A 21,737-nucleotide genomic window follows, 5' to 3' on the forward strand; every position below is an offset into this window, starting at 1 on the left:
GCAGAGAAACATTGTTTTTAGCCTTTGGGGAAACGCACGCAACGTGTAAAGCGAGGTGGAGCGTCTCCCCCCCCGCCCCCCGGGCACCGCCCCTCATTGGTTCCAACCCTGCCCGGGCCCCGCGTCCTTGCTATTGGTTCCGTTCTTTGCGTGGTTGGTTGCCGTGGCGACCAAGGCTATGGCAACCAGGAGAAGCCAAACTTGGTTGTCCCACCCCAACCGCGAAGGGGTCTGAAAGCCGGCGAACGCACACTGTGCTGCCCTCATGGCTCTCTACGAGCTCTTTTCTCAACCAGTAGAGCGCGGCTACCGCGCAGGACTCTGCTCCAAGGCCGCGGTGTTCCTGCTGCTGGCCACCGCGCTCACGTACATCCCGCCGCTGCTGGTGGCCTTCCGGAGCCACGGTGAGCCTGCCCCGTGGTCGGTGCGCGCCGCAGCTCCCGCGGTCCCGCTGCACTCGCGCCGGCCTTCCTGACATTCCCGCCCTCTTTTACCCCAGGGTTTTGGCTGAAGCGGAGCAGCTACGAGGAGCAGCCGACCGTTCGCTTCCAGCACCAGGTGCTGTTCCTGGCCCTCCTGGGACCCGAGCACGGCGGGTTCCTCGCCTGGAGCACGTTCCCCGCCTTCAACCGGCTGCAGGGGGATCACCTGCGCGTCCCACTTGTTTCGGTGCGTGGTTCCTTCCGGGGCCTAGCTGCTCAGTGAGACTGGGTAGGGGGAGGGATGGGCGGGGGGGCGAAGGGCCCGGCCTCGGGAGAGCCCCGCTTAGGTCTTCAGTGTTCGCGGACCCACGGTAAGTTGTGAACAAATGCTTAACTTACTGGGAAGTAAATCTCTTGTTTCATTAAACTTCCCCAAGCTGCCTAGAAGCCTGGGGCAGCCTGTTTCTAGCTCCTGTCATTGACATGCACCTGGCCTGATAGAAGGGTGGTTACGAAAATTCCTTTATGAGACGTGAAGGGCGAGCGGTGTTCTTGTCCCCGTAGTGTTGCTGGAGTTGTGCATCTAAACACTCGGAACGGAAAGAGCAGACATTTTTTTGCAGACTTGACACCGGGAAGCCTAGGCCCTGATTGGATAAGCCACCTCCCCAGAATTGCCCTCTCTCTTCCCTGGGCTTCTCTCGTTAGATGCTGCTCCATCCTGCAGCTGTCCAGGATGAAAATGAAGCATTTAACTGTCTATAATTTAGTATTCGTTTCAGGTGAGTGCTTCCTTTACAAGCACTCCTTTCCTGCTCATTTTTGGAAAACGTTTTCCTTTAGAAGTATGAAAATTCTGGTTTCCTTCTTCTGAAGTTGAATCTCTGTAAACATCCGTGAGATGATTGGCCTGCAAGACAAACTTGTGTAGCTGAAAAAAAATTTTTTTCAGAATTTTTTCCAGCAACCAAATAAAATGGGGAGAAACGTAAATTTGATTAGTTACATGAATAACTACAAACCAAGTGTGATTCAGATTACTTCTTTCTAATTACTTTAAATATTCTTATATTTTTCTGATTCCTGATATATCTAATGACATGAAGTTAAAGGCTCAGTTCGATACATGTATCAATACTTTTTAACCAACCTTATTATTTTTAAGATCTACAAGGTATTTCATGATATGGAACTATAATGGGTTTGACCAGTTCCCTGTTGGTGGATATTTGATTTGTTTCCACTTTTTCACTATTAGAATATTGCAGTAAACAAGATTTTGAATAGAGATCAAATTGTGAGGAATTTCAGTAGAGATTGTTTGTTGAAATTTGTAAGTACAAGGAAAACTAAGCAAGCAAGTAAAATAATTATTAACTCCAGAGAAGTAAAAACTAAGAAATAAGTGAGAAAGGTAATTAGTCATGAATAGGACTTACATAGTCAAATGAGAATTTAACTCTGTTTGGGGGGGAGGGGGTGTCTGTGTGTGTGTGTGTGTGTGTGTGTGTGTGTTGGATTGTTCTGGGAAGAAAATGAAATTTTTACCTCTTCTTGTGGGAAGTCAACAGAATGCCTGAAATGAGATGAAAACATTTGCCATGGGGGTGGACTTTTAAATTGGTTTCAAAAATAGAAGTGGAGTAGGAGATTAATTTCTTTCAATAGCTTCTCACTAATCATGACATGTTGCCCATTTTTATTCTTATTTGAGATTACAATGCATCTGAGGAAGGGTGACTGGATGAAAGGCCAGTATGGAACTATGTTTACCTTCCATGTGCATGTTTCCTTTCCCAAAGTGAAAACAAAAGCATTTTTTAAAAATTCCAAACAAACAGATGTTTAACATATTAATTGCACTTTAGGTTAGCATTCCCTGTCTTTTAAATTTTGAGTAGCAATGTTTTTGTTTGTTTTGACATTTGTGTGTTCCTCTCAATCATGCTCTTCTGGTTACTTGAGTCTGAGAAATAACCATGAAAACTTAAAATAATCCTAAAAACAAGTACTTAGCGTTAGGTTTTTCTTATTTGTTCTTTTCACTTGTTCATGCACTACAACTGGTTGACTCCCCAGGTGGACTGCTAGTTGGCCTCTTATCTCTGTAACCAGAAACTGCTCCCTTGAGGCACTGCCCATGTTCCCCTGCTTCTGGTGTGTACGTGTTCTAATTTTAAATATGCAAAGCCAAGACTACCTTTTATTACCTAAAAAAATTTTTTAATTTAATCTTTATTGTATTTTTTTCTAATATTTGTATTTATTGATTTCAGAGAGAGAGAAACATCAATTTGTTGTTCCACTTATTAATGCATTCATTAGTAGATTCTTGCCTGTGCCCTGACCAGACATCTAACCTGCACCCTTGGTGTATCGGGACCATGCTCTAACCAACTGAGCTACCCGGTCAGGGAAAGACTACCTCTCATTTTTATGGTGCCCAGAAGTATTAATCCTCTTTAATACCAGATAATTTTGCACTCTAAAACACAAAACCAAAGCTCATTTTTCTTAGTCTTTTCCCCCTTCCATTCTTGGCCAGTGTCTGTAAGTAACGCATGACCTTGTCATCTATAGTCTTTCTCAGTTATTGATTTGCCACCTTCCTGGCTGAGCTCAAGGATTTCTTGTTCCATATCTTAAATTCTTAACCCTTACTGCAACAAAATACTTTACTTTTCTAACTCTGACCATAAACCTAGACTGACTGCAGCCCAACCGGGAAACAGCCAGGAAGCCAAGGAAGCAGTGGTTTGAGATCAAAGTTTGACTAAGTGCTGAGAAAAGCATTAGCTTTTCTGTTGCTAATTTGGGAAAATACCTCAAGTCAGAAATGACCTTGCTTCTGCTTTGGTCAGTTCACCTGGGACAGCATCTCTAAAGTCCCTTTGTTTTTAATGCTTTAAAAGTTGTTTCTTGTTGTTAGAAATGAGAAAAGAAAAAACACAGCTAGATCTTTTCTCTCAATGATGCTGACTTGGCTCTTTAAGGCATCTGAGAATATGGGGGCTGAAGACTATAGGAAGATGAGTAGAGAATCCATGTGTCTGAGGCACCTTTTTTTTTCTTTTCTTTTTTTTTTTTTTTACATCTCAAATCAGAGTGTGTCTTCCTGTCCATGTTATCTTAGGATGGCTGTTGGCCAGGAGACAGGCTTTGCATAGTCCGCATTGCCTACACATGTGCAAACATCAAAAGTGACAGCACTAAAGGTTTCAGAAGGGACTTCAGCAACATGAAAGAAAACCCCAGAGACAATGGTAAAACATTCTTGTTTTCAGCTTTACTGAGATATAAGTGACAAAATAGTAAGATAGTAAAATACTATTATTTTAACCCCTAAGAGCCAAATGGAGAGTGGATAACAGATGATTCAAGAGGCATTTCAAAATAGGCTAGCTTCACATAATTTTAAAGCCTGCTCAAGAGCCCGGACCAATGGATTTTATGAAATTTTTTAAAATGCTTTATCACCAATGTGCTTGAAAGCACAAAGGACAAAATTGCATAGAAAAGTATGAATATCATTGAGTCAAAAAGTGATTCAAAAGAATTATGATATAAAGAAGTTCTAGGAACCCCTGGATCAATTTGTTTCCCTTATAATTTTCTGTGTGCATAAGTATGATATCTGATATAGATATGCCTAAGTCTAAAAGCTCTTTATTTTTTTCAGCTTGAGAGTATGTTTATTAAAGCTGGGAACAGTGAAATAAGAAAGGGCTTAGGAGAGAAGAAGCACAGGAGAAGGACTAGGTGGTGCTCTGCTTCAGCTCTCAGAAATGTTATGGGAAAGAAGGGAGCAGAGGCGGGGCTGCTGCCAGCTCCCTGGAGAGTCGGAGAAGAGGGGCCTTGGAGACAAGTTCAGGGGGTTCGCCTGGGGGCTGAACTGCTGCTTCTCCCCTGGTTGCAAGTCTCATGGGTTGTTTAGAATTTAGGAGAAGCACACCTGAGAGGGAAGAAGAGAGGGAAGGGAAAGGTATGGGTATACGGGGAGAGCACACTGACAGCTCTTTGAATAAGTATAAAATAAATAAGTGATTAGAAACATTGTCATGGTTTAACTGGAATTATTTTTCCTTACTGGTACATAAAATAATGGTGCATTTTATAATTGATGATATATATCTTAGAGTCATTGAAATACAGGTAGCAAGAATTCAATGAGTCTAGGAGCCCCAAAATAGTGGTCCCTACTTTGCAGGAGACCCAGAATATTTTCAGCACAAAAAGAAAAAAAAATGGAACACTCAATGATGACAACTATATCGTAAAATGAACACTGGTATAAACTAGGAAATTAACCTTTAATAAAAGAATATGACTCAAAAGAATGAAAGGTTTGAAAACAAATCATGAGATCCTGTAGAATCCTTGATGGGAAAAATATTGCAAGTCAGGATGTCTGGAAACAATTAGACTCCTTAAATTTACAGCAACTCTTACAGTTAGATGGTGTGTTGATTTTAGGTTTTGTTTCAGCTCCAAATCCACCCTCCTATCCCTCTGTTTTGTGATGCTCATGCTGAGATGCTGAAAAATGCATTTTCCTCTGTCCACTAACTCCCTGTTAGGTTCGGCCAGAGGGAGGCATGATGAGCCTTATTCTGGGAATAGGAAAAAACAAAATTGCAACCAGTTGCCACTGTCAGGGTGAAGGACCATTGCTGGGGTGATTACAAACAGGAAGGAGTAAGTCTTTCCTCCAGCTTTATTGATTCCCTCTAGTGGGTTCCTCCTCCAGACTCTGGAAGTACCAGAGCCAGTTGGGAAACCCTTCCTGAGGACTGAGTCCCAGCTCCATTCGGTAATGCCAGCTTCTTCCCTTCCTTCTCCAGCCTCAGGCACCAGAGCTGCTTCCTGCGGTTACCTGCTCTGTGTTAACACAGCATTCCCTTTTGCCTTTTTAGTTCTCCACTAAAATAACTTTAGTTTCTGTTTTTCTTTTTAAAGATTTTATTTATTTATTTTTAGAGAGGGGAAGGGAGGAAAAAAGTGAGAAAAAGAAATATCTATGTGTGAGAGATATAGCTATTCTTGCCTCTTGCACGCCCCCCGCTGGGGACCTGGCCCACAACCTACGCATGTGCCCTGACTAGGAACCAAACCAGAGACCTTTCGGTTCATAGGTCGGTGCTCAATCCACTGAGCAACACCAACCAGGGCTGGTTTCTGTTTCTCTGATTCATATAGGTAGACAGATATGCCCTGACTAAATACAACAATGGCTATATTTATCCTATGTAGTATATTAATATTGATTTCATATAATCCTTTACAGAAAGGATTATCCTCCTTAAACCATCAAAAATCTTTGAAATTATGGTTCTTGTGGGCTGTTACAGAGGAGCACTGAATCAGAAGTCAGCAAACCTAAATGCTAGACCCAATTCTGTCACTGGGTTCCATACCCTCTCTCGGCCTCAATGTAACTGTCTACATAAAGAACATGATGTAGTACCTACCTCTCTTATTATTACTAATAAGAATATCCCTCTCCTGGGATATGCAGTGGGATCAGATGGAACAATCAGTGAATATAAACATTGTTCCAAATTGCACATATACCTTACAGAAATAAGGTGATGGTATGATTTATGAATTATCTTAGCCAGACACACCAATTTGATTTTAGAATAACCTTGAACTTGTGTTAAAGAAGTATTAACTCTTTGAATGCCTGCCTTTATAGCTGATGCCCATGTATTAAAATTGATTTGAACTAAATGGAATTAGATCATTGATTTCACTAATAAGTAATAGTGTAGACATGTAGCCCAACTTGCCATTCTTAAAGGAGTGAGATTCTAACTTGGTGATAGGTCATTGTGGGGGATGCACCGTTTGCCTCCTCTCTTACCCCCATGGCTGTTTTGTGACCCTCTTCATCCACTGCTCTCTGTCTCATTCCTGCTCAGCTGCGCTGGCCTGGTAACACTGTCTTAAACACTGACCCACTTTTACTCAGTGTATGTTCACTTTGTTAGCCTGGATTACCCCTCCACAGATATTTCCATGCCTCCTCACTTCACTTCATTCAGGTTTCCAACAGTCAGGTCTTCTTGAATATTTTCTGTAAAAAATATTTATACTGATGATTCTCTAATTTTAGTCTGTTTCATTTTTCTTTGTGACACTCATCATAACCTAATATTGGTATGTATTTACTTGGTTATTGATTTATTGTCTGCCTCCATGGCAGGCAATATAAGCTCCCTTGGCCGGGGGTGGAGGGTGGTGGCGGGAACTTGGTCTATTTCATTTGCCATTATATTCCTGACACCTACTATGTGCCTGGCATAAAGCAGGTCCTCAAAAAATACTTGACAGATTAATGAGTGAACTTAACAAGTAGATGCTCATTATGGTGCTATGTCAGACCTCTGTCTTCTCTGAACTTGGAGTCAAAGTGTGTGCACAAGCAAGTATACAGACCTATACTTTTGATGCTGGCTTTTGCAAAAATATTTGTCCCACCCAACATCTTGAGTTGTTTTGGTTTTTTGTTTTTGTTTTGTTTTGCTTTGTTTTGTCTGGACATTTTAGCTCTGGAAGGAACCAGATCGGAAGTCAAAGATGTGGTTTCAAGTCCTATCTTTACCATTACTAGCCATACCCAATAAATCCCTTCACCTCCCTGAGCCTTGATGTTCTCTTCTATACAACAGGGATAATGCCTGCTCTGCTTAGCTTAGACTTATTTTCAAAGTCAAATGAATTGCTTTTCTCTCCATCACACACTGTGTTGGAGTCTGTGTTCTTCTGGGAATTCCCTCCTGGCCACTATCCTCACTTTTGACATTTAATCTTTGTCTTTCTGTTTAACACTAAGGATCCAAAAGATGGAGATCATTTTAGAGAGCTAAGTCGACTTTGTCTTCCAAGTCTTCCCAGGTACCAACTGAAGAAGATTCATGAAAAGACAAGGCAGCCTCTTTTCTATTCTAATCATAATTGCTAATACACAATTGCCTCAGTAACTCGATCATCATCCCTGGTAACAGATATCCCTCCCCTGCACCTGTGAAGCTGATGGAACAGGACAGAGAAAATAGTGTCCAACAGAAGAGAGAGGGCAGGTTTCTCTATACAAGTCCTAGGATAAGGACATTATTGTCTAGAAGGAAAGAAATAATTGAAAGTTTCTGAAAACAGATATCTGTATAAGAACAAAGACTCTCTTCATTGCATAATGATATTGGTGGAAATAAAAATGAATCAGTAGATGGAGAGTTCAGATGGGAATGCTGATACTCCATAGTAAAATCCTTCTGGGAACGTACACTGAAAAAGGATCAGTTGTAGCAACAAGATCCAGAGTTGTGCCAAGGAATCATGTCAAGGAAGCAGTGACTACATGTCAGTAACCATCCCTTCCTTCTAGTCGTTTTAGGATCACTATGAGACAAGGCTGTAGATATCAAGACTGGGTACCAGTGTTTTTATGAGCTGTAATTTAGTATTTTTCCCTCTTAAGATCTGTTTTCCCTACTTTTCATGTCCATAATTTATAAAGTATCTGTGTAGTTTTAATGGCATAGTGATTTTCCAGAGTTGCTTTTTTCATTTTATTGATTGGTACTAAAAGATGCAGTAGGCTTTAAAGTGCTGACAGTAATGAGATGTGGTCCAACATCAAGAATCTGAAGCAACGACACTTGTGGTTTAAGGATGTATAGATAGAGCTTGGTGGGTTGTTTGTTTTTGTTTCTTTTTTTGTTTTTGTTTTTGCTGAGTCTGGGGAATACAAAATTATTAGTATTAGTTTATTTTCTAGACAAGTGGAATACAATTTTTTTTTCCAATAATTTTTTAAAAATATTTATTTATTTATTTACTTTTAGAAAAGGGACGGGATGGAGAAAGAGAAAAATCAATGTGTGGTTGCATCTCGCATGCTCCCTACTGGGGACCTGGCCTGCAACCCATGCATGTGCCCTACACTGGGAATCGAACTGGTGACTCTTTGATTTGCAGGCCAGCATTCAATCCACTAAGACACACCAGCTAGGGCAGAAGTCAATTCTGATGTGCTATTTAAATTTTCCATACAAACTCAGAAGATGCCAGCAAGAAAACAAAAAACGGTCAAACGAGACAACTCAAAAAGAAAAATGCCATCCAGATGTTTATTGTTATTGCCACTTCAAATTCCCCAATCAGCATGGCCCTTAAATAAATGAGAAGCAGAAGTATGAAGATTCTGTCTCTTTTCCCAATATTGATCCACTTATACATATTTATTTTTCTCTTTCTTTTGATGAGGGAGATAATACCTGTGTATAGCAGAACAATGGGTCATTTTGTATTCACAACTGTGATGTGGATTCTTCCTGACTTAATAAGGACCAGGGTCACTGGCCCTCTTTGGGTTTCCTAGACTAGAGAAGAAGACAGGAACCAGGATGGGAAAATGGACATGTTGCATTTTAAACTGGAGCTTCCGCTGCAGTCCACGGAGCATGTTCTTGGTGTGCAACTCATCTTGACTTTCTCCTACCAATTGCACGTGAGTCAATTCCTGAGGGAAGCCTATCCTCTCCCTTTTGTCTTTTAATAGATCAGAGCCTTCTTTCTGATTTTTAGGAAAACCCACACTGTAGAAAAAGGCTCTTTTCTGAGGTGTTCTTTGGGATTTAACTTAGGCAGATTAAATGTGTTTCATTAGGGTCATATTAATTTGTACAAACTATTAACAGCTCAGAGCATTCTGTGCAGAATGCTTCCTACATAGCTAAACCAGGTATGTGAGTAACCACTAAACTTCATCCTTAGACAGGTGGGCGCTTAGAACCCAGAGCCCTTAAGGTCTGACCGAAATTGATATTGTCTCCCCCTCTAATGATTTCAGAGGATGTCTACATTCGTGATGCAGAGCATGGCATTTCTCCAGTCCTCCTTTGCTCTTCCGGGGTCCCAGTTATATGTGAACGGAGACCTAAGGCTGCAGCAGAAGCAGCCCCTAAGCTACAGTGGCCTAGATGTTCGATACAACGTAAGGATGCTTCTGGTCCATCTCCTTTGTTTCTACATGTCAGTGTTTATCAGTTTCTTGAAGAGGGCAAAAATGGAAATGGGAAATAGTGTTTCTTGTTAGGGGCATGGAAGAGGATTTCTGAGGAAATTCTCAAAATATGGAGACAGACATGCCTGTATTTACATCTAGAAAGAGAGAAGAAAATCTTTGTTTTTATCTAAGAACCAAATACTTAATTGCTTTTGGATATGTACACACACACACACCATATTGCAGGTGATCTTTTACAGTTTATGTAAAACATTTCAAAAATAATACTAATGACTGATTATTGAGCACATAATATATGTCAATCCTGAGTTCAGAGGTTTAAATATATCATCTCATTTATTCATCACAGCAACCCCAGGAAAAGTCTACTCTGCATTTCCCAGCTCTGCAGCTGCTTGTCCTGTCACTCTCCCCTCCGCTCCTTTCTAGCCATACTGGCCTTTGTGCCACAAAGCGGCTGCTGCCTCAAGGGTTTTGCACTTGCGTTTCCCTCTGACAAGGATGCATATAGCTTAATCTGCCACTCCATTCAGTTCCCTGTCCAAATGTCTCTGAACACAGTCCTTCCCAGGCACTTCCTTTCCACCATCTTTCTCCGTTACCTAGATTTACTTTCTTCCACCGGAAATATTAAAGATATATTTTCAGTTTTGTTTTTTGTTTGTTTGTTGTTTTTTTTTTTTGCTGTCTCCCTCAGCATCTATGCTATACTGACATCTGTACTTTCACCCCAGTGCCTTAAACAGTGCCTGCCATATCATAAGTACTCAGATATATTTGTTGAAAGAATGGAGTCTCGTTTTACACTTGGGGAAACTGGGACTGGCAGGGGATAATTAATTTTTCCAGAGTCCCACAGCGTGAGAGTAACAGAACCATGAATTGTCCGTCTGAGGCCAGAACTCATGCATCTAAACACTCATTATGACTAACTTTTATTATACCCCAAGGGGGGCTGTATAATTTGGGCTGGGCTACTTTTGAAAAGGAAAGAAGGATGTTATCAGTTATTGCAGGACCGTTTCAAAGTAGGATTTATGGTCACCGTAGCTACAATCAATGTAAGTTAAAAAAAAGAAAAGAAAAAGGAGGACTATAAGATAAAAACTTAATATGGCACTCTTTTTAGCTTGGAAGTGGTCTTTGCTTTTTTTTTTTTTTTCCAACTTTATTGAGGTATAATTGATAAAACTGTAAGCTATTTAAAGTATACATTATGATGATTTGATAGATGTGCACATTGTGAAAGGATTCCTCTCAGTTAACACATCCATCACCACACATCTTTATCTTTTTTAGTATATGTATGAGAACATTTTGTTCTACTCTCTTAGCAAATTTCAATTATACAATATATTATTATTAACTATAGTCATCATGTTATACATTAGATCCTCAGACTTTATTCATCTTATGGCTGAAACTTTGTACTTTTACCCTTTATCCATTGCCCCCAGCTCCAAGCACCTGACAACCAATTTTCTAATCTATTTCTATGCGTCTGACTTTTTATTAGATTCCACATATAAGTGATACCATGCAGTATATATCTTTCTCTATCTGGCTTATTTTATTTAGCATAGTGCCTTCGAGATCCATCCATGTTGTTGCAAATGACAGGATTTCTTTCTTTTTCATGTATGAATATATATATCACATCTTCATCCATTCATCCGTTGATAGGCACTTAGGTCGTTTCCATATCTTGGCTACTGTAAATGATGCTGCAGTGAACATGGCAGTGCAGATATCTCTTCAATATCTTGTTTTCATTTCTTTTGGATATATACCCAGAAGTGAGATTTCAGGATCATATGGTAGCTCTATTTTTAATTTTTTGAGGAACTTCTGCACTGTTTTCTATAGTGGCTGCACCAGCTTACATTCCCACCACCGGTGAACAAGGGTTCCCTTTTTCTCACATCCTTGCCAACACTTGTTATTTCTTGTCTTTTTGGTAAGTGTCCTAAAGTAATCCCTCATTGTGGTTTTGGTTTGCATTTCCCTGATGATGGTGATGTTGAGCACTTTGTTGTGTACCTGTTGGCCTTCTGTATGTCTTCTTTGGAAAAAATGCCTATTTGATTCCTCTGCCCATTTTTAAAAGCAAATTTATTTATTTTATTTTTTGCTATTGAATTGTGTGAGTTCTTTATATACAGGGTCCAGCACAAATAATGTCCCTTCATTACTACAAAATCATAAGCATGTAATTCTATAACATTACAATATCACACTCAAGCACACCAGATGACATTTTAGGTGAAGTGTTCAAATTAAAACTGTAAATTATTACATCTACGTTATTACCCTGCCAGCCACACTCAAGCAGGTGTTACTTCTGCTGGACCCTGTATTTTGGGTATGAACTCTTATTAGATATATTATTTGCTAATATTTTCTCCCATTCTGTAAGTTGCCTTTTGATTTTTGTTGATGGTTTCCTTTGCTGTGCAGAAGCTTCTTAGTTTGACATAGTCCCACTTATTTTTCCTTTTGTTGCTTGTATTTTTGGTATGAAATACAAAAAATTTTTTGCCAGAACTTATGTCTGGAAGCATACCCCGTTTTCTTCTGTGAGATTTACAGTTTCAGGTCTTAAATGAAATTTCAACCATTTTGTATTGATTTGTATGTATGGTGTATGATAGGAGTCCTGTTTCATTCTTTTGCATGTGACTGTCCAGTGTTCATAACACCATTTATTGAAGAGTCTGTTCTTTCCCCATTGTATTCTTGGCTCCTTTGTCAAAAATTAACTAAGCATATATTGGTGGGTTTATTTCTAGATTCTCTATTCTGTTCCATTGATATGTCTGTTTTTATGTCAATACCATACTGTTCTGATTACCATAGTTTTGTAATATAGTTTTCCCTCCTCGCTTTCTATTTATTTTGACATATTGATATTTCTATAAACTTGCAAGTGGAAGATAAGCTGTTCAATAAAAGCATTTCATATATATAATATACAGAAACTATTTTAAAAGTCTGTTCATATAATAGATTCTTTTCGTACTATCAAAAAATCAAGATACAAATAATTGACTAAAAATAAATTATTAGTAAACCAAGATACACAGGAACTGCACTTCATTTCAGGAGAAAAAAGAATCTCAACCTTACTGTGTTAGAATACAGTACAGTTGTCTAGCATACATTATCATATTCCCTTAAAGTAGGGATTAAAGTTCTTAAATTGTGTTCAGGATTACTTCTGTCCTTACACTCAGGAACTATTATCATACCACTGCCTACACCCAATTTTCCCATCATGCCAAAGAATCTCACTTGTTTCCTAAGGTCTATTTAAGTCAAACAATCAACTGGTAATAGCAATTTAATTAGCAAGCTGTAAATCAAAGTAGTGTAGAAATCCTGGAGTTGAATTATATTTCCTGTCTATAGTACTGCTGCTATTAAAGTCTGTTTTGTCCATGTATTAGTAGGAAAAAAGAGGCACTGATAGTCAAAATAAGATTTTCATTGTTGAGTAAAGGATACAATATGTGAGGGAAGGGTTCCTAATGTCATGACAATCTTCATGCCCCTTTATAAAGGTAAAGAACTATTGTGTGTGTATATGTGGAAAGAAGTAAGAAACAAAGGCAGGTGGTTAGGACAGGCATATAAAGGGAATGCTGAGACTATGTTATAATTACATTTATTTTAAATGATCTGAAGTCTGCCAATCGAGTTTACAAAAAAAGAGCAGCCATTAGTGCAAGTTCAACCTGATAATTTATTTGTGAATAAAGCTAGTTTTGATGAGAAATAATTCAGTCTTTCCTTTTAAACATAAAGAAATTCAGAAGGAATTTTAAAGGTATTAGGCCTGAAAATTCAACAGTAACTTTTATAATCATCCTTTTCAATTAAATAGATAAATCAGGTTGAGACATGTGTTAAAATAGTTTTCAGACTGAGTATTTATCAGCCTCTATAATCTGTTGTTCCAATTGGATTTTGACTTAAAAATTTATAAGAGCTATCACATCTAGAAGGGAAGAAAATAAATTAGATCCTCTCCCCCTCCCCAAGATACTAACCTCCAAGCATAAAAAACTATATCTTATACAAATTAACCAGTGTTCTTACGAAAGTAGTGCAGTTTTAGAGTGATGATATTATACTGTATTTGTGGTGAAGTACTAGGCACAAGAATATATGTATCAATTAGGCATTTCCAGTCTAATTAGTCTATTTAATTCCTGGCAACATATAATAACTGGTATGCATTTTGGTACTTAAGTCCTGAATTGCAGAGAACAAGAAGCAGTATAATATAGTAACAGGGTTTGTATCAGACAATTACAGTGTTGAACAAATCTCTTCTATTGAACTCTGTGATTTGGTTTGCAGTTGGTCACCCGTAGTAGATCCTTGATTTGATTTTTTCATATTCATACTTTCTCCAGCTGTAGTCTCTGACATTTCTTCATCTTCCTCATCATTATCTAGGGTTTTAGAACTTAATTGCCTACCTAATTTAATATTCAGTCCTTCATTGCAGTGAAGCTTCCTTTTCATTTCAAACTGTCGCTTTTTTTCTATAGCTGGTGTGGAAGTTTCCTGAAGCTGGGTCTTTTCTCCCCCGTGCACATTTCCTCCTGAGCACTTACAGAAGAGTAAACAGCAGGCACTCAATAAAGACTTTTTACCTTGTTCCTCAGGTGAGAAGTCACAGTCTTCATCACTGCTTTCTTGTTCATGTACCCGATACTTGGGGTCCGAGCCCTCAGCAGCAGCCAGTTTCTTAGCCAGTCTGTCTGGGGTCAGGGCTTGAGTGGTTTCTGAGTCACCCATTGCATCGTCATGACCACCTACCATACGATGGTACGGAGTGCTTGGTTCATCTGTTTTCATTAAACCATAGTCTTTGTCTGCTGGGTGATATGTCGCCAGGATGCTCATTTCATCCCACCTCTGGGACTTTTTCCTCTGTTCCTCGACACTCCTGCCGGGCTGCTCTTCATTGGAGGTCACCACAGAAGAAATCGCAGAGCTCTTGTTCTTCAGGATCCCCTTTATGGGCCGGGACACGGCCATCGAGGCTGCGGAGGCCGCGGACGCCGCCATTGCCCGCAGCTCCGGTCCGTTGTTGGAGGCCCACTCAGTGTCGCTGCTTGGCGTTAGGTCCAGGAAGGGCTAGGTGCGAGCCTAGACTCGCCCAGCGCTTGGGGCTAAAGAGGCCGCACCTGCTGTCGCTAGGGCGGCTTCCGATGTCTTTTTCACAGCACAACGACCCCGCTGCTTTGGCGTCTGGCCCAGGCCTGCGGCGGGTGGCTCTACACGCGCCCTAGGCCACCCGCACTTGGTATGCGCGCGCGCGGCCCACGTAGAGAAGCGGGCCTGCTGCCCCCGCGCCTGTAATATAGTTTTAAATCAGGAAGTTAGATGCCTGCAGCTTTGATCTTTCTCAAGATTGCTTTGGCTGTTTGCGGTCTTTTGTGGTTCCATACAAATTTTAGGATTGTTTTTACTATAGCTGTGAAAAATGCCACTGGAATTTTGATAAGGATTCCATTGAATCTGTAGATGGTTTTGTGTAGTATGGACGTTATAGCATTAATTCTCTTAACACACACGCACAGAATATCTGTATATTCATTTGTATCTTCTTCAGTCTCTTTTATCAATATCTTACAGTTTTCAGTGTACAGGATCTTCCTCTCACCTCTTTGGTTAAATTTATTCCTACATGTTTTATGTCCTTTTTGATACAGTGTAATGGGATTTTTTTCATAATTTCTCTTTCTGATACTTTATTGTTAGTGTATAGAAATGCAAATGATTTTGTGTATTGATTTTGTGAGTCATAAGTTCTAACAGGTTTTTTGATGTAGTCTTTAGGGCTTTCTACATTTAATATTGTGTCATATGCAGACAGTTTTACTCCTTCCTTTCCAATTTGAATGACTTTAATTTCTTTTTCTTGCCTAATTGCTCTAGCTAGGAATTCCTGTATTATGCTGAATAAAAGCAGTGAAAGTGGGCACCCTTGTGTTCTTCCTGATCTTAAAGGAGAAGCTTTTCTCCATTATGATGTTAGCTGTGGGCTTATCATAGATGTCTTCTATTATGTTGCGGTATGTTTCCATTCCCTCTGTACCCACTTTATTGAGAGCTTTTTTTAAGAATGGATGTCGAATTTTATCAAATGCTTTTTCTGCATCTCTTGAGATGATTTTTATCCTTCATTTCGTTAATGTGATGTATCACATATATTGATCTGTGGATGTTGAACCATACTTGCATCCTTGGTATAGATCCTACTTGGTTGTGGCATCGAATTTGGTTTGCTAATATTTTGTGGAGGATTTTGCATCTATATTTGCCTGTGATTTTCTTACAGTGTCTTTTTTTTTAAACTTTTCATGTATCGTTCTCCTAACCTCAGTGAGCATCTTTGTGACTGCGATTTTGAATTCTATCTGATATATCACTTATTTCCATTTTATTAAGGTCTATTTCTGGAGTTCTTTCTTGTTCTTTTGTTTGGAACATATTTTTCTATTTCTTCATTTTCCTTGACTCTCTGTGCTGGTTTCTGTGCATTAGATAAAACATCCCTCTCTCCCAGTCTTGGTGGAGTGGTCTAATGTAGGAAATGAATCTTACCAATCAGCCCAGCCGGAGCTCTTGGTTCCTCTTAAACCTTTGTCATTGTCCAAGATGCCTTCTTTGTTTTTAGTAGTCGGGATGTGCTAAGATTGTTTAGGTGTGGGTGATGGTATTTCCTCATTTGCCCAATGTGTAGGAGTCACTCAACTCGTTTCTAGATTTCTTTCAGAAGGAATTGCTCCATATATAGCTGTGGATTCAGTGTGTCAGTGGGAGGAGGTGAGTTCAGGAAGTTCCTTTCTTGCTATCCTGGACTGGAACCTTTTCTTGTTTGTTTGTTTGTTTGTTTGTTTTTACATGTTTTTAATGCATCCCCTAAGTTTTCAGCATTCTAAGTCCTGTCTTCACCTAGAAACCCATATCACTTTTTATTTGAAGGTTATGTCAACAGGAATATGATATCTGAGGGCAGGAAGTTGCTTTCTTTATAGGATTATATACTCACTCTTTGCACTTCATCTTATTTCCAAATCCACATTTAGAAGAGATAAATTAGTGAGCATCCAGACAAGAGTAAGGAAAGACAAGGGAGTTGAAAATATGGTCTATTTTTGTTTCAATCCTTACCTCAAGACATTTTTTCATTGCTTTTAGAGGGTGGGGAAGCAGTGGGGAGAGAGAGGGAGAAACATCGATGTGAGAGAACGACATTGATTGGTTGCCTTCCATATGTGGCCCGCTGGGCAATCGAAGTGTGTGCCCTGACTGGCAATCAAACCTGCAACCTTTCGGTTACTGGAGGATGCCCCAACCAACCTAGCCACACCAACAAGGGCAGAAAATACGGTCCATTTTTAAAAATTAAAGGAATTATTTCTCCCATTGGAATGGAGAGGTATTTTATAAATAGCTTTAAAACCTATAAAACCTATAAAAGGTGGATATTGACCCCTGTTTCCATCCCACAAGGAGAAGGATTGAGAGTAAATAAATAATTGCGAAAGAGTTGGTTCATCCTTGGAGAAAGGATTGTTGATACTGGAATAGGCCACCAAAAACAAGAAGGTAGTCCCTGAGACCTGCTTTGGTGGGCAGGAAGACAGACAGACCTGAGAAGAAGCTGCTCAAGCGCTCATACCTGGTCCTCCTGCTGTATCCCAGGTGTCAGTGATCAACGGGACCAGCCCTTTTGCCTATGACTATGACCTCACCCACATTGTTGCTGCCTATCAAGAAAGGAATGGTGAGTAAGTTTTATTTGGGTATCTGTCAAGGATTTTCCAGGATGGTGGGGGCTCTGGAGAAACACAGAATTGGAACCCTTATCTTGATGAAAATGTCAAAACCGGTGAATACTCAGTGATGGGAGGCAAACAGGCTACCAGCATTTGTCCTTTTCCTCCTGACCTAAAGACCTACACTCTACCCTGTCCCCACTTCTATGATTCAGCAGGTAAGTGCCGCTTAATTGTCATATTTACCCCACCACTGGTTTGATGGGTTTCCTTTCTTTTAAATGGAAGCTGAATTGAGGTGCTCCCTTTACCACACTTACTTAAAAAAGGCAAATTACTGTCCATAGTTTTGAAATGGAAATAGGGAAGGCGAGTGACTCACCCCATGTCAGCAGTTGAATTAGGAGAGTAGATGCGATGCACCCAAGGTTCTGGCTCTAAGGAAGGGTGTGCTGTGCCTTACAGAGGTGGGGCTGTTAGGCCATCCCATATGCTCGACTTCACTCGTTTGGCTGATTGTCTGAGGTTTTCTCTAAAGGCACTAAAGTGTAGCTTGGCAACCAGACATCATGGATACCACACGGACATGTAACAAGTGGGGGGGACGGCAATTCCAGTGTTTCTTCCTGGTTTTATGTAATACACTAACAGCATTATTTTAAAAACAAATTTTAAAACTAAACACATTGACTAAACTTAGAAAACTACAAATTGAGTTTTTTTTCTTTATTCCTTCCTGTCTTTGTATGCAAATCTTTTTATGTATGTACAGCTGCTATCATAGTTTAGAGACACTTTCGGATCCAGTTTATTTTTATATACTTTGTAATATAAATATTTTCCCATGCTGCTACAAAATTTTAATTGGTATTATTTTTAGTGGTAGCGTAGATTTCCTTTGCTTAGCCAATCAAGAATTACAGAAGAACATATAGACTGTTTCCACATTGTTGTTTTCTTAGTTTAATCTTTATTGTATTTTTTTCTATTACCACTTAGTCCCCTTATCCCTCCAGCAATCATGGCCCTGTTGTCCATGTCCATGAATTCTTTCCCCTTTTTACTCAATCCCTCCACCCCCGCACCTCCTCCCCCCCGTAGCTGTCTTCCTGCTCTCCATCTATGAGTCTGTTCCCATTTTCTTTGTTAGTTCAGTTTATTCATTAGATTCCATGTATGAGTGAAATCATATGGTATTTGTCTTTCTCTGCTTGGCTTATTTCACTTAGCATAATGTTCTCTAGGTCCATTCATACTGTCACAAAGGGTAAAATTTTCTCCCTTTTTATAGCCAAGTAGTATTCCATTCTGTAAATGTCCCATAATTGTTTTATCCACTCATCTACTGATGGACACTTGGGCTGCTTCCACAGCTTGGCAATTGTAAATAATGCTGCAATGAACATAAGGGTGCTCATGTTCTTTCAAAGTAGTGTTTTGGGTTCCTTTGGATATATTCCAAGAAGAGGGATAGCTGTGTTGAAAGGCAGATCCATTTCTAATTTTTTGAGGTATCTCCATACTGCTTTCCACAGTGGCTGCACCAATCTGCATTCCCACCAACAGTGCAAAAGGGTCCCCTCTTCTCCACATCCTCACCAGCACTTGTTGTTTGTTGATTTATTGATGATAGCTCTTCTGACAGGTGTGAGGTGATATCTCATTGTGGTTTTAATTTGCATTTCTCTGATGATTAGTGACATTGAGCATCCAGGCTTTTTTAACATAAGCATTTTGATAAGTATTTGAACACATAGTGTATGAGCCACCTTTCACATTCAGTTTCACTTTCTTTTGAATCCTTTCCTTGAGATGAGTTCTGAAATACAGAGTTTTCCTGAGAGGTCAAAATAGTATTTTCACAGCCCTCAATATTCTGTCTAATTCCTGATTGTATTGCAGTTACCACCATCCTGACTGACCCCAACCCCATCTGGCTGGTGGGAAGGGCCGCCGAAGCTCCGTTTGTGGTTAATGCTGTCATCCGATACCCCGTGGAAGTCATTTCATATCCTTTCTGTTAGGGAGACAACAGTAGCTCAGTTTCAAAAAAGAAAAATGGATTCCTTACTTGTCCCAAGAAGAAACACATGTGGGAAGTCTTAGATGGGAAATTGCTACAGCATTGTAGCCCCACACAAACAATTCTGTTGTTTATACAGGGGAAAAATTTCATTTCCTGTTTTATTCCTTCATGAGCAGTTCTTCTAGGTCAGAATCATCCATATGTATGTCCTAATAACATTTTATTATCCCCTTTATCTTAAAGGTATTTGAAACATTTTGCCATATCCTGTCTAAACTTTAACATTTACTTAGAAAATGTCATATGAGATTCCTTAACTATATATACTTATCTACCAGGATTCTGGGAAATTATAAAGTTTGCCTGGATCCAGTATGTCAGTATCCTACTTATCTTCCTCTGGATATTTGAAAGAATAAAAAGATTTGTGTTTCAAAATCAAGTGGTCACCACAATCCCTGTAACAGCAATGCCCCAAGGAGAGCTGTGTAAGGAGCACTTATCATAAGAAGACCATCACCGAAAACTCTAAGCAGGACCCTGGCTACCTCATATTGTCTTCTAAGAACTGCCATCTGAGGACCCTTCTGAAAAGAGCCCATGGACATGTATCAGCATGTGTGCTTTTCTTACCAGAGACAAAGATGAGTTCTTTCTAATTTTTCCCTACACAAATTCCATATCTCCTAAGTGCCTTTCAAAATCATCGGAGACTAGTTTGTGGAAAGGTCTGAGGGTTCCCAAAGGCTGTAATTTGCTTCCTGCTTTTTTTTTTTTTTCCCCTTAGACCTGGATTTCAGGAGAAAGCTACTATCAGTTTAGACATGTTGGAGAGAGTCCCGTCTCTGGTCCAGCAAAGACTTTTTCTTGAACTGAGAAACATGCTATGCATTTCTTCCCCCAGTTGTAAACCATTTTACTCTTTTTCAGGACTCTCATGGCAGGTACGCAAATCACGAGCACTTTCTACTCTTGGGCACCTCAATTTCCCATTCAGAACTCTGACTTCCAGAACTGAGAGGCCTTTAACTGGAGAATTGGAGAGAAGGGGAGAGAGAAGAGTGTGAGTGCTCACGAACACATGTGTGCATGCACGTGAGGGTGAGCAACTTGAGGACACTAGAACCATCCACCTGCCCGCAGTCAAACAGACATCGTCTGTCATTAGCTCAGCTGAAAAGCCCTTTCTCCTGCCCTTATGTGGCTGGCTCGTTGCCCTGCCTTTTGCCCTCTGTCTGTGCTCCTGGAATAGCAGGCTGAAGTCAGAAGTGCTGTTTCATTCACAATCCTCTCAGCAGCAGTGGGGGAAGCAAGGATTGTAACAACAGGATTTTTCTCTCTGGCCCTCACCCAACAGCCTGGACACTTTCCACTCAACAGCCCCTCCCCCTTCCTGAAAAAGACATGGGTGACAGAGGACCTGTTGTTGGTATTGGCTCCCTGCCCGACAACCACAGAGTTTATTTGGAGGGCTCGCGGGAAGCCCAGCTCCTTGTATTTCCCTTGACGAAGGAACAGGGTGCCGATCAGAGCCGGCAGCTTTGGGGAGGACACACAGGGAGCAGCGAGGGGAATGAGGGGATGCCAGCCTCGGCAGCTCAGTCCAGCCTGGCCAATCGCAGTGACAAGCAGTCCAGCCAGATTACGCTCATGACTAAGCGAGTGTCTGCAGGAGAGGAGTGCTGGGACAGGTCTTTGTTGCGCACAGAAGACTGATTCTTTGTTCCCGTCCTGAGAAAACATGCAGTTTCCTAAAAGGACAGATGGATCTGCTTTATGATCCGGAGATGTTACTGGTTTTGGAAGGACATAGCCACTATGACCTGTGCTTCGTGCCCATTCACAAACACACTTCGGTGTGTGCCTCAGTTTACCTTGGAGATTCAGTTGTTATTTCCAACGCACCTTCTCTTTCAGGCTGGCCAAAGTAAGTGTTTTGGAAACAAAGCTAATTTGAAGTATTCAAGTACATAAATATCCTAACACTGGCCCTTCTGATTTTCTTTTAAAATTTAGGGCAGCCTATTTATATGCCTAAAATTTTTGTTTTTAAGATTTAAATGAAAATTGGTTGCTGAATTTTCTGAATTACCAGAAGGAAATGAGATATGGAAAGACATATAAAGATGTGTAAACATTGCTTTGCATTTTATTATTTTAATGCAACATTTGTATAAAGAACCATGCTGTTTTGTAACTTTCTAATTAAAATGTTCAAAATGGAGGCTGCGTGTGGCTTTTTAGAGGGGAAGGGTTGGGGAAGGGGAAGAATGGGGAGGGCAGAGGTGGCACACACTTCTCCGAGTTACTCACCAGCAGCCTTGCTCTGCCAGGGCTCTGCCCAAAGACCTTGGAGCTTTTGTTAGCTCTTTGGCAAAAGTCCTCTGGTCCAGCCTCAAGTACATGTGAGTTTTTGGTGGAATCCACATGGCATGTGGAAACCACAGGCTGGAAAATTA

General features: G+C 40.3%; 2 protein-coding genes across 2 annotated transcripts; one reads left to right on the forward strand and one right to left on the reverse strand.

Moving 5' to 3' along the window:
* The first annotated feature begins 232 nt into the window (after nt 1-232).
* TMEM231 (transmembrane protein 231) lies at nt 233-20,137 on the forward strand. Its single transcript, XM_054579171.1, has 7 exons — nt 233-404; nt 500-669; nt 8,806-8,934; nt 9,277-9,420; nt 17,179-17,260; nt 19,155-19,260; nt 19,606-20,137. Exons 1-7 carry the CDS (start codon nt 266-268, stop codon nt 19,784-19,786), a joined length of 951 nt encoding a protein of 316 aa, XP_054435146.1. The 5' UTR covers nt 233-265; the 3' UTR covers nt 19,787-20,137.
* LOC129075113 (protein phosphatase inhibitor 2-like) lies at nt 13,765-14,532 on the reverse strand. Its single transcript, XM_054579095.1, has 2 exons — nt 14,115-14,532; nt 13,765-14,003 (listed from the first exon to the last, which is right to left on the reverse strand). Exons 1-2 carry the CDS (start codon nt 14,530-14,532, stop codon nt 13,765-13,767), a joined length of 657 nt encoding a protein of 218 aa, XP_054435070.1.
* Nucleotides 20,138-21,737: the final 1,600 nt, after the last annotated feature.

Source organism: Pteronotus mesoamericanus, unplaced genomic scaffold (assembly GCF_021234165.1).
Source record: "Pteronotus mesoamericanus isolate MK-2021 breed Mesoamerican mustached bat unplaced genomic scaffold, CSHL_Meso_final contig_52, whole genome shotgun sequence".
NCBI classification, from domain to species: domain Eukaryota; kingdom Metazoa; phylum Chordata; class Mammalia; order Chiroptera; family Mormoopidae; genus Pteronotus; species Pteronotus mesoamericanus.

What these genes read in the sequence shown, in the direction of transcription:
- TMEM231 (XM_054579171.1), top strand. Translation starts at nt 266, where the DNA reads ATGGCTCTCTACGAGCTCTTTTCTCAACCAGTAGAGCGCGGCTACCGC. An exon ending in GGTGGCCTTCCGGAGCCACG is followed by an intron (nt 405 to 499) that starts GTGAGCCTGCCC and finishes CTTTTACCCCAG; the next exon opens with GGTTTTGGCTGAAGCGGAGC. An exon ending in CTTTCTCCTACCAATTGCAC is followed by an intron (nt 8,935 to 9,276) that starts GTGAGTCAATTC and finishes TAATGATTTCAG; the next exon opens with AGGATGTCTACATTCGTGAT.
- LOC129075113 (XM_054579095.1), bottom strand. Translation starts at nt 14,532, where the DNA reads ATGGCGGCGTCCGCGGCCTCCGCAGCCTCGATGGCCGTGTCCCGGCCC. An exon ending in CTTCTCACCTGAGGAACAAG is followed by an intron (nt 14,004 to 14,114) that starts GTAAAAAGTCTT and finishes CACCAGCTATAG; the next exon opens with AAAAAAAGCGACAGTTTGAA.